Source organism: Cnephaeus nilssonii, assembly GCF_951640355.1.
Source record: "Cnephaeus nilssonii genome assembly, chromosome: 6".
Taxonomy (NCBI): domain Eukaryota; kingdom Metazoa; phylum Chordata; class Mammalia; order Chiroptera; family Vespertilionidae; genus Cnephaeus; species Cnephaeus nilssonii.
This window is the reverse complement of record NC_137077.1, coordinates 21,495,774-21,514,511: the sequence shown is the minus strand read 5'-3', so window position 1 is coordinate 21,514,511 and position 18,738 is coordinate 21,495,774. Positions and strand designations below refer to the sequence as shown.

General features: G+C 40.7%; 1 protein-coding gene across 1 annotated transcript; it reads left to right on the top strand.

Moving 5' to 3' along the window:
- Positions 1 to 9,470: 9,470 nt before the first annotated feature.
- AICDA (activation induced cytidine deaminase) lies at positions 9,471 to 18,066 on the top strand (the record flags this gene model as incomplete). The annotated part of the gene is given in 6 exon segments (XM_079773836.1): positions 9,471 to 9,557; positions 9,560 to 9,585; positions 14,941 to 15,088; positions 16,869 to 17,139; positions 17,418 to 17,533; positions 18,013 to 18,066. Coding segments are annotated over 6 exon segments (702 nt in total).
- Positions 18,067 to 18,738: the final 672 nt, after the last annotated feature.

The following is an 18,738-nucleotide window of genomic DNA, read 5'->3' as shown; positions in this document are numbered from 1 at the left end:
TTCAGGAAGTCAAGAACCCACACACTGGGAACCTACCAGCTGGCCCCAGGCAGACCCTCTCAGGGCCAGGTTCCATTCCCAGTAACAACTGCAGGTTCCCAATGGTCTAGTTTTTACCCCTTGTTCCTCCCACAAAAAGATTTGAAAACCTTTTACTCTTTAAGGTATTAATGTTATCCTTTTTTCTGGTCAATGCAAATGATAGTCTTCTTAAGCAAGGAACTTAAATTTTGATGAGAAAGAATTACGTGAACCAAAACAATGGATTTGTAATGTTGGAATTAAAGAGTTTGGTTAAAAGTTAGGCAATTTGAATGCCTTCCTGATACCTTGAAGAGAAGAGCAGGCTTATCTGCCTACTATAAGATTCACCCTTATTTTCTCTTCCAAAATTGAATAGATCCTGCTGTGAGCCTAACTTTTTCCATATTTCATGCTTGTAACAGAAGAAAGTTCTCCTTGAATGAACAAGTAAGTTCTGGAAATTCAAGTGTGCTCTGCACTCTCTAAATATAGTTCTATGCACACTTTCTCTGAGTATTCTTTTGACTTATAGACAGATGGTGCAAAGCCCAGCTGGTCTCCCACTTCTGGACCTTATTTATGATGACATCAAGCAGTATATGCTGCTAGCCACAAGCTCCACCCTCCTCTTTTCTGTGCTGTGGCAAAAGTTGAATGTTTGACCAAATACTTTACACCTGGTCAGAATGTGCAAGCGATCTGCAACCTCTACGGTTCTTCCTTCCTTCTGTACTGCTGTAGCACAGTGAAGAAAGAAATCAAAGAAACAAAAAAGAAGATAGCAGAGCTCTAAACAAGAGGGATGCAGAGATGGGAGAGTGATGACAGGTGGCCATCAGGGCAGGGGAACCAGGAGGCCAGAAGCCGGGAATTCACAAATCCGTATGGGAGAAGGGAATTTGGAAAGTGTGGTGAAGGGATCTGAGAGGTTTGGAACCTAATGGGGTAGAATGGGAGGATATTGGGACCACAGCCGAAGAGAGGCGGGGCTATCCTTATAGTTCTGTCAATTCAGGGAGGCAAAGATTTGGCTAAAGATGCAACATCCCAATAAAAATTGAAATCCTTGTATCTTTTAGTGATTTCACCAACCAAACATCAGTGAAAGTGACTTGTTGCATTTCTCTGTGGAGGAGAAGCAGGTGGCCACAGTGTGTGTGTGTGTTTTTTCTCAAGCCAGTCAAGCAAAGCCAGAGGCATCAGTCAAACGACAACTTCTGGGCAGAACCTAAGTTGAAAAAGCAAATGTTTATATAAATAGAGGTGCAAAGCTCATATCTTCCTGTTGACAAATCGAGCTTCACTTCACTTCAAACCATCACATTAAAAAAAAAAAAATAGCTGATAATGGCTTGCTTTTTTTTTTTTTCAATTTGTCCCATCACTCAGTAAGGTTCTAGTATTTTCCTAACCCAGGGGTCCTGCAGTTTTTTCTCCTTTTCTTTCTCTCGTGTTTTTCTCTTTCCTTTCCCTTTTCCTTTGTTTTGTTTGTTTACTTAGCGATACATCTACTAGTATACTGTGTAGCTTCATGAAGTACTTCATTAAATTTAGAAAATAATCCATAAAGATTGAATTCAGAATGATCTCAAATTTGTGGGAGATTCACCTCCCCCAATAACCCCTTAATAAAAGATAATGATGAGCTTTGAGCAGATATATGGAAATATTACAATGGAAACAACCTAAATTGTATTTAAGGGATTGATGGCCATTGAGGTATCAACCTACATCATTGTCATTATATAGTGATCCCTAATATGTTGTTCTGTCCCGAATGGTCAAAGCCAGGAGTTACAATGAAGGGTAAATAAGAACTGCACAGGAAAACATTGCTTCCATTTGTATAAAATTACATCCACATATGTATCCCTCCACTCTTGAAAATAGATGATATTTTTGGGGAGAAGGGAGATAAAGTAATATTAATACAAATAAACTTATGAAATGTGTAATGCTAACATCAAAGTCAATAGGTATTGAAAACAGGAATTACTACAAAAATGTTCAGATAAAATTATGAATGACAGCTGCTTAATTAATTTAGAGAAACCAATTTCTTTGTTGAAAAGTAATCCCTAATTTCATAAGGTTAAACCACTATGCTCTTTTATGTTGCCATTATCTTAGAGAAACTGAGATAGATCTGACATTCTATATAATAAAAGCCCAGTGACCGAATGGCGGAACGACCAGAACAACCGCTCGACCAGTCACTATGATGCACACTGACCACCAGGGGGCAGACGCTTAACACAGGAGTTGCCCCCAGGTGGTCAGTGCACTCCCACAGTGGGGATGAGCAACTGCTCCCACAGTGGGCCTATTCCCGCAGGCCACGTCCCCCCCCACCCCCCAGTGCATGAATCCCGTGCAATGGGCCCCTAGAAGTATAATAATTGAGCATTAAGATATAATTCATAAATTCAACTATAAATTAAATCATAAAGCATAACTCATAAGAATTACTATATGTTCTAATAACATAGAGCAGGGATAATTTCTCTCTTGCCATACAGAAACTAAAAAATATATCATTTATGCAAAGAACATCTAGACCTCAAATCAACATAGCTCTAAGATAATAAAACATATTTATATCATCCTGTTCATCTTAATATATAAAAGAATTGGTTGGTCCCCTGGCAGGGTAGCTTAGTTGGCTAGAGCATTTTCCCCATATGCCAAGGTTGTAGGTTCGTTTCCCAGTGAGGGCACATACAAAAATTAATCAATGAATGCATAAATAAGTGGAACAACAAATTGACCTCTCTCTTTAATAAATTTTAAAAGTATTTGTGTTCATTTCAGGGCCAGTCCTGTCATAGTACTCACAAATTATGTGATCTTAAATGAATAACTTCTCAACTGTAAATTGCTGGCAACACATCTGTGATTCTGAGAAGTAACAAGATCAGGTTTTCAAAGGTTTCACACCTATAATATTATACAGTTAATAAAACTATAGGACATTTTTTTCTACTTAGGCTGACTGGTTTCTCTCCAACTGTTCTTGAATAGGCTGACTCTTCTATTTTTTCTCTTATGACAAAACAGAGGTGATTCTTGCTGGTTAACCAGTGAGTATGCAGGTTTGGAAACCAGCAAGGGGTGACAGTACTAGTTTCTCTACAGTTCAAGGTTTCTAATTAAATTTTTTTTTCAGCATCCAAAAACGTTTTAAGCCCTAGCTGATTTGGCCTGTGGGCTGAAGGGTCCCATGTTCAATTTCGGCCAAGGGCACATGCCTGTGTTGCGGGCTCGTTCCTTAGTGGGGGGCATGCAGAAGACAGCCGGTCAATGATTTTCTCCCATCATTGATGTTTCTATTTCTCTCTCCCTCTCCCTTCCCCTCTGAAATTGATAAAAATATATATTTTTTTAAAAAAACATTTTATTAACAGAGCAGGATCTGGGTTTAGTTTTTGTAGGTACAGTTGACCTGTCGGCCTCTGGTGTACTTGAACTTGTGGCCCTTGGGTGTCCGACAGGTTTCAGTTCCTTGAAGTCTCTGACTAATCAGGAATTCTTTTTTAACTGAGGTGAAATTCACATAATATAAATTACGTAACCATACATTATTGTATAACTACCACTTCCAAAACTTTATCACCCCAAAAGAAAACCCCTATCCATTAGCCTATTCTCTCCTCCCTCCAGTCCCTGAGCAACCACCAATCTGCTTTCTGCCTCTCTGGATTTAGCAATTCTGGATATTTCATATAGAAGGAATCATATACTATGTGGCCTTTTGCCATAATCAAGATTTTTAGGATTATCTGTATGGGGCATACATTACTAATTACAGAGCATATCCTGGCTAATTGTCTCAATAGGGTGAACTCTGACTTTACTTTTTTGATGCTGTAGCCATACCTCCTTTAAGGAACCTGGGGATGTAGGTCTAATGTTACCAGGATGCGTGGGAGGCAGGGCCATCCTATATAATAAAAGGCTAATATGCAAATCAACTGAATGGCGGAATGACCGGTCACTATGACATGCACTAACCACCTGGGGGCAGACGCTCAATGCAGGAGCTGCCCCCTGGTGGTCAGTGCGCTCCCACAGGGGGAGCACTGCTCAGCCAGAAGCCAGGCTCACAACTGGCAAGTGCAGTGATGGTGGCGGGAGCCTCTCCTGCCTCCACAGCAGTGCTAAGGATTTCCAACTGACAGCTTGGGCCCGCTCCCCATGGGGAGCGGGCCCAAGCTGTCAGTCGGACAACCCCCAAGGGCTCCTGGACTGTGAGAGGGCTCAAGCCGGGCTGAGGGACCCCCTCCCAAGTGCAAGAATTTTGTGCATTGGGCCTCTAGTGTTGAATAAATTAACCAAAGTGCTGAGTGTACTGAGTGAGTTGGTGGTGTTTTGTGTAATTGTGCAGTGGTATTTGATTCTTCCTATCCACCTCTGGTAACAAAGTGAAGAGATCCTCATTAGCCAATGTGTGTGGGGGAATGGGCATCGAGGGAGAGGAGGAGGAAATCCAGCTTAATTATGTATTAAAGAAATCAGGGCTGCTGATACAGTCAGGCACTTCCTGACAATGGGAACTCATTCTGAGAAAAAAGTGTTGTTTGGTGATTTCATAGCCTGTACAGCACGTCACTACACAAAACAATGCGAGATTAAATCATGCACAAGAGAAAATGATGCAATTAAGAAACTCTGTAAACAGGAGACTGTATGAGGCTGCTAACAGTGTAACATGGCATGTTGTTTGCAGCAAACTTTTTTCATAAGTACAAAAAGTACACTCTAAAATAATGGTAGCCTGGCCAGTGTGGCTCAGCATCGACCAATGAGCCAAGAGGTCACTAGTTGATTCCTGGACAGGGTACATGCCCGGGTTGTGGGCTCAATCCCCAGTAGGAGGTGTGCAGGGGCCAGCTGATCAATGTTTCTATCTCTCTATCCCTCTCCCTTCCTCTCTCTCTAAAATCAATAAAAAACATATAAAATTAAGATAATGATAAAAGGTGTAGCATAGTAAATACAACCGGCAACATAGTCATTATCAAGAGACCCAAGGAGGAAGAATTTGTCAATATGATGCCAGGACATCCTACAGCAGGGTGTGATCTGATTCCAATGACTGTTGGGACTATTCAGACAGAAATATAGTGTGAGAACCTGAAAACTACTCACTCACAGTTTATTACTAATCAGAAAACTTTGAACCATGGGAACAGATAACTTGTTGCTGATCATAATTTATGTTTTAATGTCTGGTTTTCTAAATATAAGAGTTACTAGAGGCCTGTTGCAGGAAGATTCCTGGAAGAATAGGGCTTCCTGTGGCCAGAGCGAAGAAGAAAAGGGAACTTCGCTCCTGTCTCCGCCACCCCACTTGCTTCCCTCCCATCTCCGCCGCTCTGCTTGCTTCTCCGCAGCTTCGCTCCCTTCTGCAGCACTTGGCTTCCTTCTACGCTGTCTTCAGTCTTTGCTTCATGCCTGTGTATGCAAATTAACTGCCATCTTTGCTCGGTTAATTTGTGTACTTGCTTTGATTGGCTGGCGGGCATATCGGAGGGATGGTCAATTTGCATGTTTCTCTTTTATTAGTGTAGATTGTAAGAGAACTAGAGGCCCAGTGCACGAATTCGTGCATGGGTGGGGTCCGGCCAACCTGCTGAGATCGGGCCAATAGGGCTGGGCCAGCTGGGGGGAGGGGCCACAGGCAGTTGGCCAGCCGGCCCCACCCCCTGGTTGAACTCCTGGTCAAACTCCTGGTCAAGGGGACAATTTGCATATTGGCCTTTTATTACATAGGCTACTTTGTGAAAACAGTTGTTCTTTATAGAATATCTTCCATGCACTAGGCAACATGTGAGTCACTCGTTTGCATTAATTTTAACAATCCTGCAAGATAATTGTCTCAACTCTGATCCTCAGTGCCTGAAAATTAGGATAATAATCCCTACCTGTTGGACTTAAATGAGATAATAATACTCAATATGCTTAGCACAGAACCTGGCATAGTAAAGGTTAGCTGTTATCACAATTATTTGTTCACATTTTACACATGGAAAAAATAAAACCTAGGGTATTAGGCAACAGTCAAAGACACTTTAGTCTAGATAAAACTCAAGGGTTAATGTGCTTGATTATAAAACCGAACTTTTCCCACTACCCTCTACTACATTTTGTATGTGCATGATCAATGAAGCCCCTTTAGTTATTTTTCTCATCAAAAATAACTCTTTCTTTAGCCCTTTGCCCATGCTAGGCTTTTGATGAATGCTTGCTTAGTTCTCTCTTAACCTCAGTAAGTCCTAGGCAGCTGCATAGCAGAAGTTGAGTGAGTAATTCCTGTATTTGATTAAAGATCTGTCCCTCAACTTCTTCATACCCCAGTAATGTAGCTGGCAGTAAGCTGAGAAAAACAAAAATCAGGAAAAGCAGAAGTTGAAGCACTCCAAAAATCAGACTTTCACCCACACAGACTCTTTTTTGGGACTCTTTCAAAAACAACAAAGTATCATATTGAACAATCTACCTGGTGTCCAAAAATAGTGGGCTGGGGAGTCAATGTCTGAGCATCTTGGCTTTCAGACACAGGAATGTACACCCTGGAGGAGTCCCAGGGGGCCCTTCTGGACTCACATACTGGCCATAATGAAACCTCACCTCGTGTTTTTCATGGTGAAGGTTAGCAGTGGTGAAGTCCAGGTGTCCAAGGCTTACCTCACCACCAGAGGCACAATTTCCAAGTCAGGTTGCTTTTGCTAAAAATAAGCTAACCAGGTTGTCCTGGGGTTTTTCAAGAGAAGTTGGTAAGGGGAGAGGGTAGTTAGTGAGAAAAGTAACTTTTAAAAATAGCTGAGTGAAACCCCATAAAATTGTTTATTTCAAATACCCAGGAATGCAAAATGCTATTATAAAAGATGTACTTCTTCCTTTAAAAGAAAAGTGAACAAGAGAATACAACTTTTGGAGAAATAAAAGTTATTTTCTTATGCTGGACAAATCATACCTCTTTAATAACTTTTTTCTTTTTTTAATATATTTTTATTGATTTCAGATAGGAAGGGAGAGGGAGAGATAGAAACATCAATGATGAGAGAATCATCGATTGGCTGCCTCCTGCACGCCCCCTATAGGGTATTGAGCCCACAACCAGGGCATGTGCCCTGACCAGGAATCGAACTGTGATCTCCTGGTTCATAGGTTGACACTCAACCACTGAGCCAAATATTATTATAATAAAAAATACTGGTTTCTCCTAATCTTTGGACAATTTATGTTTTAGGATAGCATGAGATGTTTACCCGGGTTTTGACTAACTCCTAGATATATTGTCAGGCATATGTCTGTCTACAGACATGTATATACTATTTAAAGAAGAACTGGGCTAGCTAATTAAAAACTAAGGTTCCTTCAACTTTGAGATGCTATGATTTTGTAATTAACATTCTTTTATATTGTCATTAAAGTATTGTCTATTTTTGTTGTTGTAATTCCTCACCTGAGGATATTTTCCATTGAATTTTAGAGAGAATAGAAGGGAGAGGGAGAGACAGAGAGAAACATCATCGATGTGAGAGAGACACATCAATTGGTTGCCTACTGCATGCACCCTGACCAGGGGTAGAGTTCAAGCCTGCAACTGAGGTAGGTGCCCTTGACCGGAATCAAACCCACAAAACTTCAGTCTGTGGGCTGATGCTCTATCCACTGAGCCAAGCCGGCTAGGGTGGTATTGTCCATTTTTAAAGCTTTTAGCAAAATTATAAACTCCTTGAGAACCATAATGTACAACATTGTTCCCCTTCAAAGCTTAGCCTTATGCTTTCTCATAATAGGTCTCCAATAAATAGTAAATGAATGAATTTCAGTTTTCAAAGATGGCGTTTATTAATCACTTATAAAAGCACTTTCTGAATTGCCCCCAATGGGGTACAACATCAAAATAAACACAACAGAACCTTTTGCTTTCCAGAACTTTCATTTTCAAATACTAAATATCTAAAACATATATGTTGGACTCTTCTTTATGTAGTCTATGTACTAAAAGGTAAGATTTTCAAAAAAGAAGGTATTATACAAGAATGTATGTTGAGTATTTTGTGTGTGTTTATTAGATTTTGCCAACACAAAATCAAATCTACTTTATAAAATGGGATAAATAAATATCCATAGATAATTCTGCTTCAGAAACAATTTGGAGACATTAACTCAATGGCCACCTTTCTAATATTCTCTCCCATACTGCCTGGTCTTATGTTTCCCAATATGCATAATTTTATTTCCCTTTGGATGAGGTTCATGAGATTCATCATTGAACTGAGAGATGAAGAAAACATTCCAGCTAAAGATGTGGTCAACAGATACTTTTAATATGTTCTTTAAAAATTGATTTTTAGATAGAGAAGAAGGGAGAGGGAGCGATGGAAACATCAATGAGAGAGAAATATTGATCTGCTGCCTCCTGCATGCCCCCTACTGGGGATCAAGCACACAACACAGGCATATGCCCTGACCGGGAATTGAACCAAGACCTCTTGGTGCATGGGAGGATGCTCAATCCACTGAGCCACACCAGCAGGGCCAGATGCTCTTTTGATAAAACAAAGAGCTTAAAGTCCATGTTTCTATTAGATTTAGATTTAATTACTTGTTTGACCAACTGTCTAAATTTTTTGTGAGAGAAAAGTTATATCTTGCATAAGCCATTTATTGAGTTTGCCTGATATATGCAGCCAATGTTTGGAAAGGTTTATTCTGGTTGCTGCGTGGAAAACAGACAGTAACTGAAGAAGGACGGAAGCAGGAAGACCAGTTGGGAGGCTCAATGCAATAATTCAGGCTGCTTGGACCTGGAGGTGGTGAAAAGTGGCCCACTTTGTAATCAGAGTTGTTAGCAAGATTTGCTAATAGATGGGGCATGGGATTTAAAAGGAATAGAGCAATCAAGCAAGACTGCCAGCCCTGGCTGGGTAACTCAGTTGGTTTACAGCATCAGAAATCAGGGGTTTGGGAGGCAAAAATTTCCATGTCCTAAGTCCTACATAACTGAGTGAGCTAACTTAGTCACAAACCAGAACTATTAGTGGACTTCTCTATTGATTCAGAGACATTGTGTAACTAAATGAGGAAATAGATGCTTTCAGCTCACAGAACACAAGATGCTATTTAAATGAACATTACTAGTATTATGCTTTCTAAATTCAAGATATTACTTATTACCATAATTATAATTTACTAAGTGTCTACCGCTACTGTCTCCTGATCTGTTACCTGTGGAGCATGGACTGGGTTTTTAGAGAGGCAGACCAAAAGAAACCTACACATTAAGCAGAATGGCCCTCAATCATTTTACCCACGTGACTCTGCCTATGTCAGCCCCACCCATCTTCACTGGACCCAAACAGGAGGAGGGCCTTCAGGGTACCTGGTGGTGATGCCGTGGAGGGAGGAGCCCAAAATGGTAAGCTCAAATTTGAATGTGTAGGGCCAATGCATTATCAGTCAGTGAAGCAGCCGTGCTTGAGGCAAGCTTTCCTCGGCCTAAGACTTTTGGGGAGCCACGGAAGACACTCTGGAATCCACCATGGACAGGTAAAAGGACGGTCTCCGGGGTAGCTGCACTGGCTTTCCTCCCAGAGCAGATCTGAGTGATGAGATTGGTACCTGTCCCTTTCCTATCACCATCTGATTCACAAGATCTGCCTGGTCAACATGCAGATTTATTTCTCTGGCTCTGTCTCATCTGTTCAGCTCTCTCTCTCTCTCTCTCTCTCTCTCTCTCTCTCTCTCTCTCTCTCTCTCTCTCTCTCTCTCTCTCCATATTCAAAAGAGCTTTTATGACCATGTATTGACTTGTTCTGAGATTTGTACTGCAGTTATAACTAGTTTGTGGTAATTATATCAACACAGTAAATGGTTATAGACTCAAATCATGAAAAGAAAACAGCAATACTACACTAAAAACAGGAGTGGCCATTGCAGTAAGTAGTCGACTATAAAAAATCGCTTGAAGGTAAACTTTCCTAGGGAGATTCTACTGAATAACTTAGTTACATAGTGAGGAAATTATTTTTTAAATGTCAATATTCAAAATTAATTACTTAAAAGTCACTGTGATTGTGTCTATAATAAGGAGGAAAATTCAGTCAAGCAAATTATTTAATGTGTTATGTCCAATTGTTAGGCAGTTAATGGCATTTTTATTATTTACCTAGTCTTTCAATCTCTTCAGATGTGGCTGAACTTACTTCTTCTATGTGTATTCTGTAAGATTTTTCACAATGTCTTCGCATGCAGTTTATGTCAGTTAAATTACTATCACAGAACTTAGTCTATTCTTGCTTTTATGATTACTATAAATGTTATGAGAATGATACCTAATCTATATACTTTATCTCAATTTACCTCTATTATAAAGAATGTACACAACACAATTAAGACTTTTAATGGCAGAGTGTTTTTCAGAAAATTCTTTCTTGTTCTTTTTTTTTTTTTTTTTTTTTTTTTACTCTCATCCAAGGATATTTTTTTCATTGATTTCCAGAGAGAGTGGAAGGGAGAGAGGAGGGGAGGAGAGACAGAGAGAGAGAAATATTGATGTGAAAGAGACACACTGATTAGTTGCTTCCTGCATGCACCCCTACTGGAGCTGGGGAACCTGCAACTGAGGTATGTGCCCTGACCAGGAATCAAACCCGGGACCCTTGGGTCCACAGGCTGGCACACTAACCATTGAGAAAACCAGCCAGGGCAGAAAATTTTCTTGAGAGCAAACATGTTGAATGAATGTCTGCTCAGTTTCAGTGAAATTTTGAAAACTAATCTGAGGTACAGGTCAGAGGTAAAGGACTTAGTAGAGATGCTTGTGTATAAGGAAATGCAAAACAGTGGTAAAAATCAGTAGTAGAAATTCAGAGAAAGACAAATAAAAAAGGAGAAAAGATGCAATTCAATAGGAGGAAAAGGGAAATATGTAATTATCATTCAGGAAAATAATATCTGCAGAGCCCATTAGTGACGGCACAGGGCAGGAGAGGAGGGCTTTGTCACGGTTATTTTTAACCTGTCTGCCTCCAGGTTTGCATTGCTGGGGATGCTGCTAGTGTTCTGCCTCAGGGAGCACAGCTGTGCCAACAGCTGTCAATCTGGAGGCCTAAAAACTGCCTCTGCAAAGTCCTTTGTGCCCAGAAAAGAAACCAAGAGAAGAACACGGTGCTGGAGACAGGCTCCTACCTACAGTTGGAGGGAAGTGATGGATCAAGAAAGTTGATTAAGCCAAAACCGGTTTGACTGAGTGGATAGAGCGTCGGCCTTCGGACTCAAGGGTCCCAGGTTCGATTCCGGTCAAGGGCATGTACCTTGGTTGCGGGCACATCCCCAGTAGGGGGTGTGCAAGAGGCAGCTGATCGATGTTTCTCTCTCATCGATGTTTCTAACTCTCTATTCCTCTCTCTTCCTCTCTGTAAAAAATCAATAAAATATATTTTAAAAAATAAAAATAAATTAAAAAAAGGAAGTTGATTAATAGGTCATGATCATGCAATTCACTGCATTGTGACAGGGAACTTCTGACAGAAACAATGAAGAGCTATTGCCTTTTCCTGTGGAGTGGGAAGTAAAAGCCCATCTGAATTCCTTTACCTATGTCATGTCATTTTCTATAACTTTCAGAACACTTTGTCCGCATGGTAAGGGGTCCCTGCCACAATGGCTTCATTGCATGATAATAGTTACCATACCCCCTCCTCCTGCCCCACTCCAGCCTTTCTCCTCCACTCAGCCCAGAAGGGTAGGTTAAATCTAAAAGGAATTTATTAGTATGAGATTATTAGTACGAGATGATGCTTAATCTATTTGAAACTGATTGGGCCTCAAAGAGAGAATTTTTTTTTCTTTCTCTTCAGTATTTATTAAGCACTTATTATGTATTCAACTTACCTATGTTATGGGTTATTAGATGATAAGTATGTAACAACAGTAATAGTAATGATTATCATAATAAATCACTTTCATTTTAAGATAAAGCCAATTATCAGATCTTTGTTACCATCCATTTCAGATCTCTGCCAAATGTGCATTTTTAATTCTAAAATAATATAACTGCCTGATTTTTCTATTGTTTGCCATACACAATGTGTATATTGGTAATAAATTTAGTTCTCTGCCTCAGGATTTAAAGAGTATTCCAATAAGCTCATTTAAATTGTTGCAGCTATAAAAAGCTCCTGTCCTTGTTTATTAACTTAGTAAGATTGACATTTGAGTACTTAACTTTTAAATTTAGGATATACCACATGTATCACTTTATTAAAATAAATATTCTCAACGCATGTCCACACAAAGACTGGTACATGAATGTTTGCAGAAGCTTTATGCACAGTAGCCCCAAAGTAGAAACAATCCACAGGTCCATCATCAGGGGAGTGAATCAACAAAATGTGCTATATCCCTGCGGTGGAATATTACTGTGCACTGGAAAGGAACAACCGACTGATACATGCAACATCATGAATAAATCTCAAGGTCATTAAGACAAGTGAAAGAAATCGGACACAAAGGAAGGGACAATGTATGAATCATATGAAATTCTGGAAAAATGAGAAGTAATTTATAGTTACAGAAATCAGACTATCAGTTGCCTGTGGGAGAAGGGAAGAACCAATGGGAAAAAGAGAATGAGGAAACTTTGGGGGAGGGGTACCCTAGCAATGTTCTGTATCTTGATTGTGGTAGCAGCTTGGAGTATTTACATCTGCCAGTATTCATAGAACTGTACATTTTAAATAGGTGAAATATGTAAATTATACTTCAATGTAAAAAAAAAAAAGTAAAAAAAAGTTTCAATTCTCTTGCCAGCAAACGGTATTCAAATCCCTGACTGGGTGTTTATTTTTACAAATTCTTTGCACTTCTGCCTAATGCCATTAGGTGGCAGCATTATTTTCACAAATTGGATAAATACATTTCTGAAAAAGACTAGGACAAAAACCAGACACTATGAGTGCTTTGGGATCAACCACACTGTATCCTGTGTTATGTTCACAATTGCAAAGAATTTTGAGTTAGAAGAGAGTATTTCTACACATTCAATTCAATATAGTGCTTATGACATGCAAGACACTGTCCTAGGAACTAGGTAACAGAAAAAGGACTGGTCCCTGTGTGTGAACATAGCATAATATTTAGATCACATTGTCAAGTTAAAAAAGCAGCAGAATACAAAAATTACACATGAAATCAGTCTAATCAAAATCATGTATATGTAATCTTGCAAAAGACCAGAAGGAAAAACATAATTTTAACAGTAATTGTCATTAGACACTGATATTTCAAATTGTAAAATTCTTTAATATTTTAAATTTTATAACTTTCTACTTTTCTGTAGTATTCAAGGTGACAACCATCAAATATTGCTCTTATACTTTTAATTATACATATATACATATATACATATAAAAATATATATACACATATATATGTGTGTGTGTGTGTATATATATTACACTTTCAAAACAGAGTCTAGCCTGGCTGGTGTGTCTCAGTGGTTGAGCATTGACCCATGAACCAGGAGTTCATGGTTCAATTCCTGGTCAGGGCACATGCCCAGGTTTCGGGCTCAATAACAAGTAGGGGGCATGCAATAAGCAGTGGATCAATGATTCTCTCTCATCGGATTAATGATTCTCTCTCATCATTGATGTTCCTATCTCTCTCTCCCTTCCTCTCTCTGAAATCAGTAAAAACTATTAAAAGAAAACAGAGTCTAATTGGAGAGACAGATATCAGCAAGCAATTGATAACAAAGGAGGAATGCTTTGATAGCAACAAGGTGGGGGGACAATGGGAAACTACAGAAGGGTTCTTGTTATCATTTGATTTTTGCCTAGTAATCTTGGGATCGTGGTGGTCAGAAAGATCTTACTAGAACAAGTTGAAACTGTGGTTAGGCTTTGAAGGATAGGTAGGTTTTGCCCAATAGAAAAGGGTAGGGGAGCTCTTAGTCAGAGGAAGTGCCATCAGCAAGATATCTAGAAGTAAAGAGGAAAGGAGATTAGTGCCAAGGGTCCCGCTGCAGGAGGGGGCCTAACGTGGCGGGGAAAGGGGGAAATAGTAGGAAAGGAGGCCAGAAATGTTGATTGATGTCCAATGTAAAAACTGGCCTAACTACCACATTAAAGAGTGTGGAGTTTATCCTGTGTGCCAAACAGAACCCGTGGTTAGGGGTGTTTCAGCATGGGAATGACATGGCCACACCTGGGCTTTGGTGAGATCACTCTGGCACGGCATGGAAAATGTTACTGTGGAGGGACTTGGGAGGCAGAGAGACCAGTTAAGAGGCCAGGGTAACAGATCAAGTGAAAGAAGATGAGGGGTTAGACTGATGTAGAGAACAGAGAATAGAGCAGGTACAAATTTAAGAAATACCTGGAGGTTTGAATCAATACATTTAGATCATTAAATATGAGGAGTGAAGAGGGAGAAGAAGCAAAGATGATCCCGGTATTATCTGAGATGGGGAAATCCGAGGAGAGGCAGGACATGCAGAAAGAGGGCAGGTTAGGAATACTGTTTTGACCATCTTGAGTTTGAAGTACGGATTGGGCTTTTTAGGTTAAGATTGCAAGGGCAACCTGAAAATATAATTATGGGACTGAGGAACAAGTTTGTCTTCCAAATTATCAGCATCTAGAAGACAGCTGTTGGGAGGAGATGGTCCTGTGAGCTCAAATAGCTTTGGGGTCCTTGCTGTCTCTCAACGCGTCTTACATATAAACATGAGAAGGAGTTTATCATGGATTCCAAGCTCAGGAGGTCTCAGGCTTCCAGGAAATGAAACAAGAGCATCTTCTCTGGTTTGGCCCAAGTAATTGCAGGTTTTAAAACAGCTGAAGGAAAGCCGTGAGTGACCAGAGAATGAGCTGTACCCCTTCCTCCTCTCTCCCACAGCCTCCTGATGAAGCAGAGGAAGTTTCTTTACCACTTCAAAAACGTCCGCTGGGCAAAGGGCCGCCATGAGACCTACTTGTGCTATGTGGTGAAGCGGCGAGACAGTGCCACCTCCTTTTCATTGGACTTCGGTCACCTTCGAAACAAGGTATCAATTAATATTTGCTTCCCAGATCATTAAAAGCTAACACTTTTAATGAGTGTGAGCGCTTTTAGAGCCACCTACCTGCTGACGGTACTACTTGCAGTCTGTTTTTCATTTGTCCCCACTAGATTCCTCAAATCTATTTTTTTTCTTTTTTACATGTCCCTGCAACCATAATAGATATGCCCCCAAAGATGTCATTTAATGTCCTCTTCATCATGTCGGGCACATTAATGCCACACCTTCTTTCAATGCCAAGAATAACTGCCCCCAAACGTTCCTCCCCTAACCCCAGCATCCAAATTGCCTTTGAGATTAAGGAAGAAATCAAAGGTAAGAGCCTTTGGATTTGGGGGGATATTATCAGCTCATTCAAGCTAAATTTTAAGTGTGGAAAACAAATTGTGTCTTTAGAATTTTTGAAAATTAAGGGGGAAATTTTTATGAAAAATGATGGAGGACCAATTCTGTTTTCCAAATGATTTCTATTCTCTCCTGCTCACACGGAGCATAGGCCAGGGAGTACATGGCGCATGGCACACCCCAGAAACAGGGAAGCCTCAATTGGTTGGTTAAATCAATCTCTCAGCATCTAGAACATTTGAGAATTGCATTTCCAGGAAACTTCTTCACCCCAATCCCGATGGGTTTGCATAATCTTCTGCCAATGAATACATCCTCCCTCGTAACATCTGGTCTTGGATTCCCAGAGAAGAACCCATGGGTGGAATGGCACTGATTAGCGCTTACTTTGCTATTTAGTTCTCTTTGCCTCCCTGTATTGTGTAAACTATCTCACCACAATTGTTTTACATTCTAATCTCTTCTAATTGGTGATATGACTAACTATAGAAGGCTTGGTTGATACCAACCCTTTACTTCTCTCTCATGTAATCCTCATAACACTGGCCTGGCCTATTTTATTTACTTTTTAAAATTACAATTTATTTCCTTTATTTTTAATCTTTATTATTGGAAGCATTACATATGTCCCCATTTTTCTCCCCTTTGACCCCTTCTAGCCTGCACACACCTTCACCAGGCTATTGTCTGTGTCCATGGGTTATGCATATGTGCATACAAGTTTGTTGGTGAATCTTTTCTCACCCGCCCCGCCTATTTTACTGATAAGACTAGAAGATCCAAGAATTGGGTGACGACTTAGTCACATGAGGGGCAATGGAACCAAGGTCTTCAGATTCTGGGACTTAATAACTTCTCCGCAATACGAAGTAGACTTGCTATGTCTGACTATTGCGGATATTATTACAATCACAGGGACCATACAATGAGCAAACATATTATTTAATTTGCTCTTGCAACACTCACTGTCTGCCTCACCATAACCCATCTTACCTTTTCCAGCTCTCCCACCCATATATTTCCCACCTAGTGGTCCTGTGTATTTGATGTGTGTGCATGTACACTTCATGTGTGTGTTTGTAACATCACTAGGCACTTACCAGCCATTTTCCTCCTCCTCAAAGGCACAAAACTAACTTCACAAACACAAATTAAATCTCAGTAGAGATTGTGAGTTGCTACTCCATTCAAACTCAACTCATTTGGTCCTCCCCACGGGACAGAAAACCCACAGCCTTTCCCCACTCCGCAGGGCCATGGCTCACCTCTGTGCTTTTTCGGGCAGTTGTTTAACCTTTTAGCAACCTAAGGACAAAACTGTAGACGCTCCAAAAAGGATCCTCGTGGGAGGGAGATGAATTAATGCCTGCAAAGCTATGGGCACAGTAAGCAGGCGCCGAGTCCTCTGCTCTCTCCCCAGTCGGGCTGCCACGTGGAATTGCTCTTCCTGCGCTACATCTCCGACTGGGACCTGGACCCTGGCCGGTGCTACCGCGTCACCTGGTTCACCTCTTGGAGTCCCTGCTACGACTGTGCCCGGCACGTGGCTGACTTTCTCAGGGGGAACCCCAACCTCAGTCTCCGGATCTTCACCGCACGCCTCTACTTCTGCGAGGACCGCAAGGCTGAGCCCGAGGGCCTGCGGAGGCTGCACCGCGCGGGGGTCCAGATCGCCATCATGACCTTCAAAGGTACTAGTAGGAGGGGGACCTTTTTGCCCGGCTCAGGGCAACAGCTGTCATTCAGGATGGCAAGTCAGACTGAAACGAGTGACGGGGGAAACTCAAGGGACGGAAGATTGTACCAGGATTCTAGTTCACTTTTGGAGCCAAAAATTACCAACTAGAATTGGAGGAAAAGAATGGCTTGGACACAAGAATGAGAATTAAAGAGAGGCTGGGGATTTCTTGATTTCCTCTTGATTTGGGATCTGAGCTATAACGGCCACCCCTCCCCCTTCCTTTTACAGATTATTTTTATTGCTGGAATACGTTCGTGGAAAATCGTGAAAGAACTTTCAGAGCCTGGGAGGGGCTGCATGAAAACTCAGTGCGTCTGTCCAGGCAGCTTCGACGCATCCTTTTGGTAAGGGGCTCCTTTGCTTCTCGTTTTCTTTCTCAGTCATCTTTCCCTGGAGCTATTTTCTTTGCTTCTATTTCTTACATTTTCCTGTGTGTGTGTGTGTGTGTGTGTGTGTGTGTTTGTACACTTCATGTGTGCGTTTGTGCATTTATCAGTCTCTCCTTATTTTTCTTCTGATGAAAACCTTATTTTCTCTGTGTGTGTGTGTGGTTTTTTTTTTATTATTGTTGTCATTTCTCCTACTGTTGAGTCTGCTCTTCTGTTTCACAATTCAGAGCCCTCTGCTAAGATGCCCTTCCCTTCCCTTCTCCTTCCTCACTCGCATGTCTTTGTTCTGTTAGACTCTCCCCAGCATTTATTTCCCTGCAGGTAAAATTCCCCCCTCTCCTCTTCCCAGCTCCTCTTCCTCCTCCCTCCCAACTCAGTTTCTTCCAAAATGTCACAAAGTCACCCGCTCAGTTTATTTCTCTCTTTCTCTACAGCCCCTATATGAAGTTGATGATTTACGAGATGCATTTCGTACTTTGGGACTTTGATACCAACCTCCGAGAATGCCACGTACAATGAAATATCCCTGAAGATAGTGGATAAAAGAATAGTCCTTCCAGACTTCTGTTTTTCTTCAACTCTTAATGTTTTAGAGTTTAGAGAAATAATATTCATATATCTGACTTTAAACATATATATGTCTTGAAAATAGAGAAGGAATGGAGGCCCAGCAGAGTAATGTTGCAACTGGTGCTGATTTTAATGCAACTGCGTCCCCTATTGGGAAATGACAGAACTGCAGAGTCTGGGAACACCTAACGTGTCAACATTCTATGACATTTTAGGCAAGGAGAAAGCAGAAGATAAATCCTTAAAAGCATGGTGAGAGGATAAAGTGTTTTCAGAATCAATATCCTTTTTCATTTGATTCATTCTGAGTTTTCAATGATATCAGTGACAGATTTTTCCACTCTTTTCCTTTGGGGTGCACTTTCAAGTGAACAAGCTTCTATTAGGCCATGATCTACAGAACCTCTTCATGAGAAACTCTGGGTGAAACTCTAGGCCATCTCTTTAAAAGAATTAATATTCAAGCATGTGCTGTATGTTTTAATTGTCTGAGGCATATTTTTATGTTTGCTTATAAGAGGATTTTTTTCTTGGTATGGAATATCATGGTCACCTTCAGGCTATCCTCCTATATAATAAAAGACTAATAT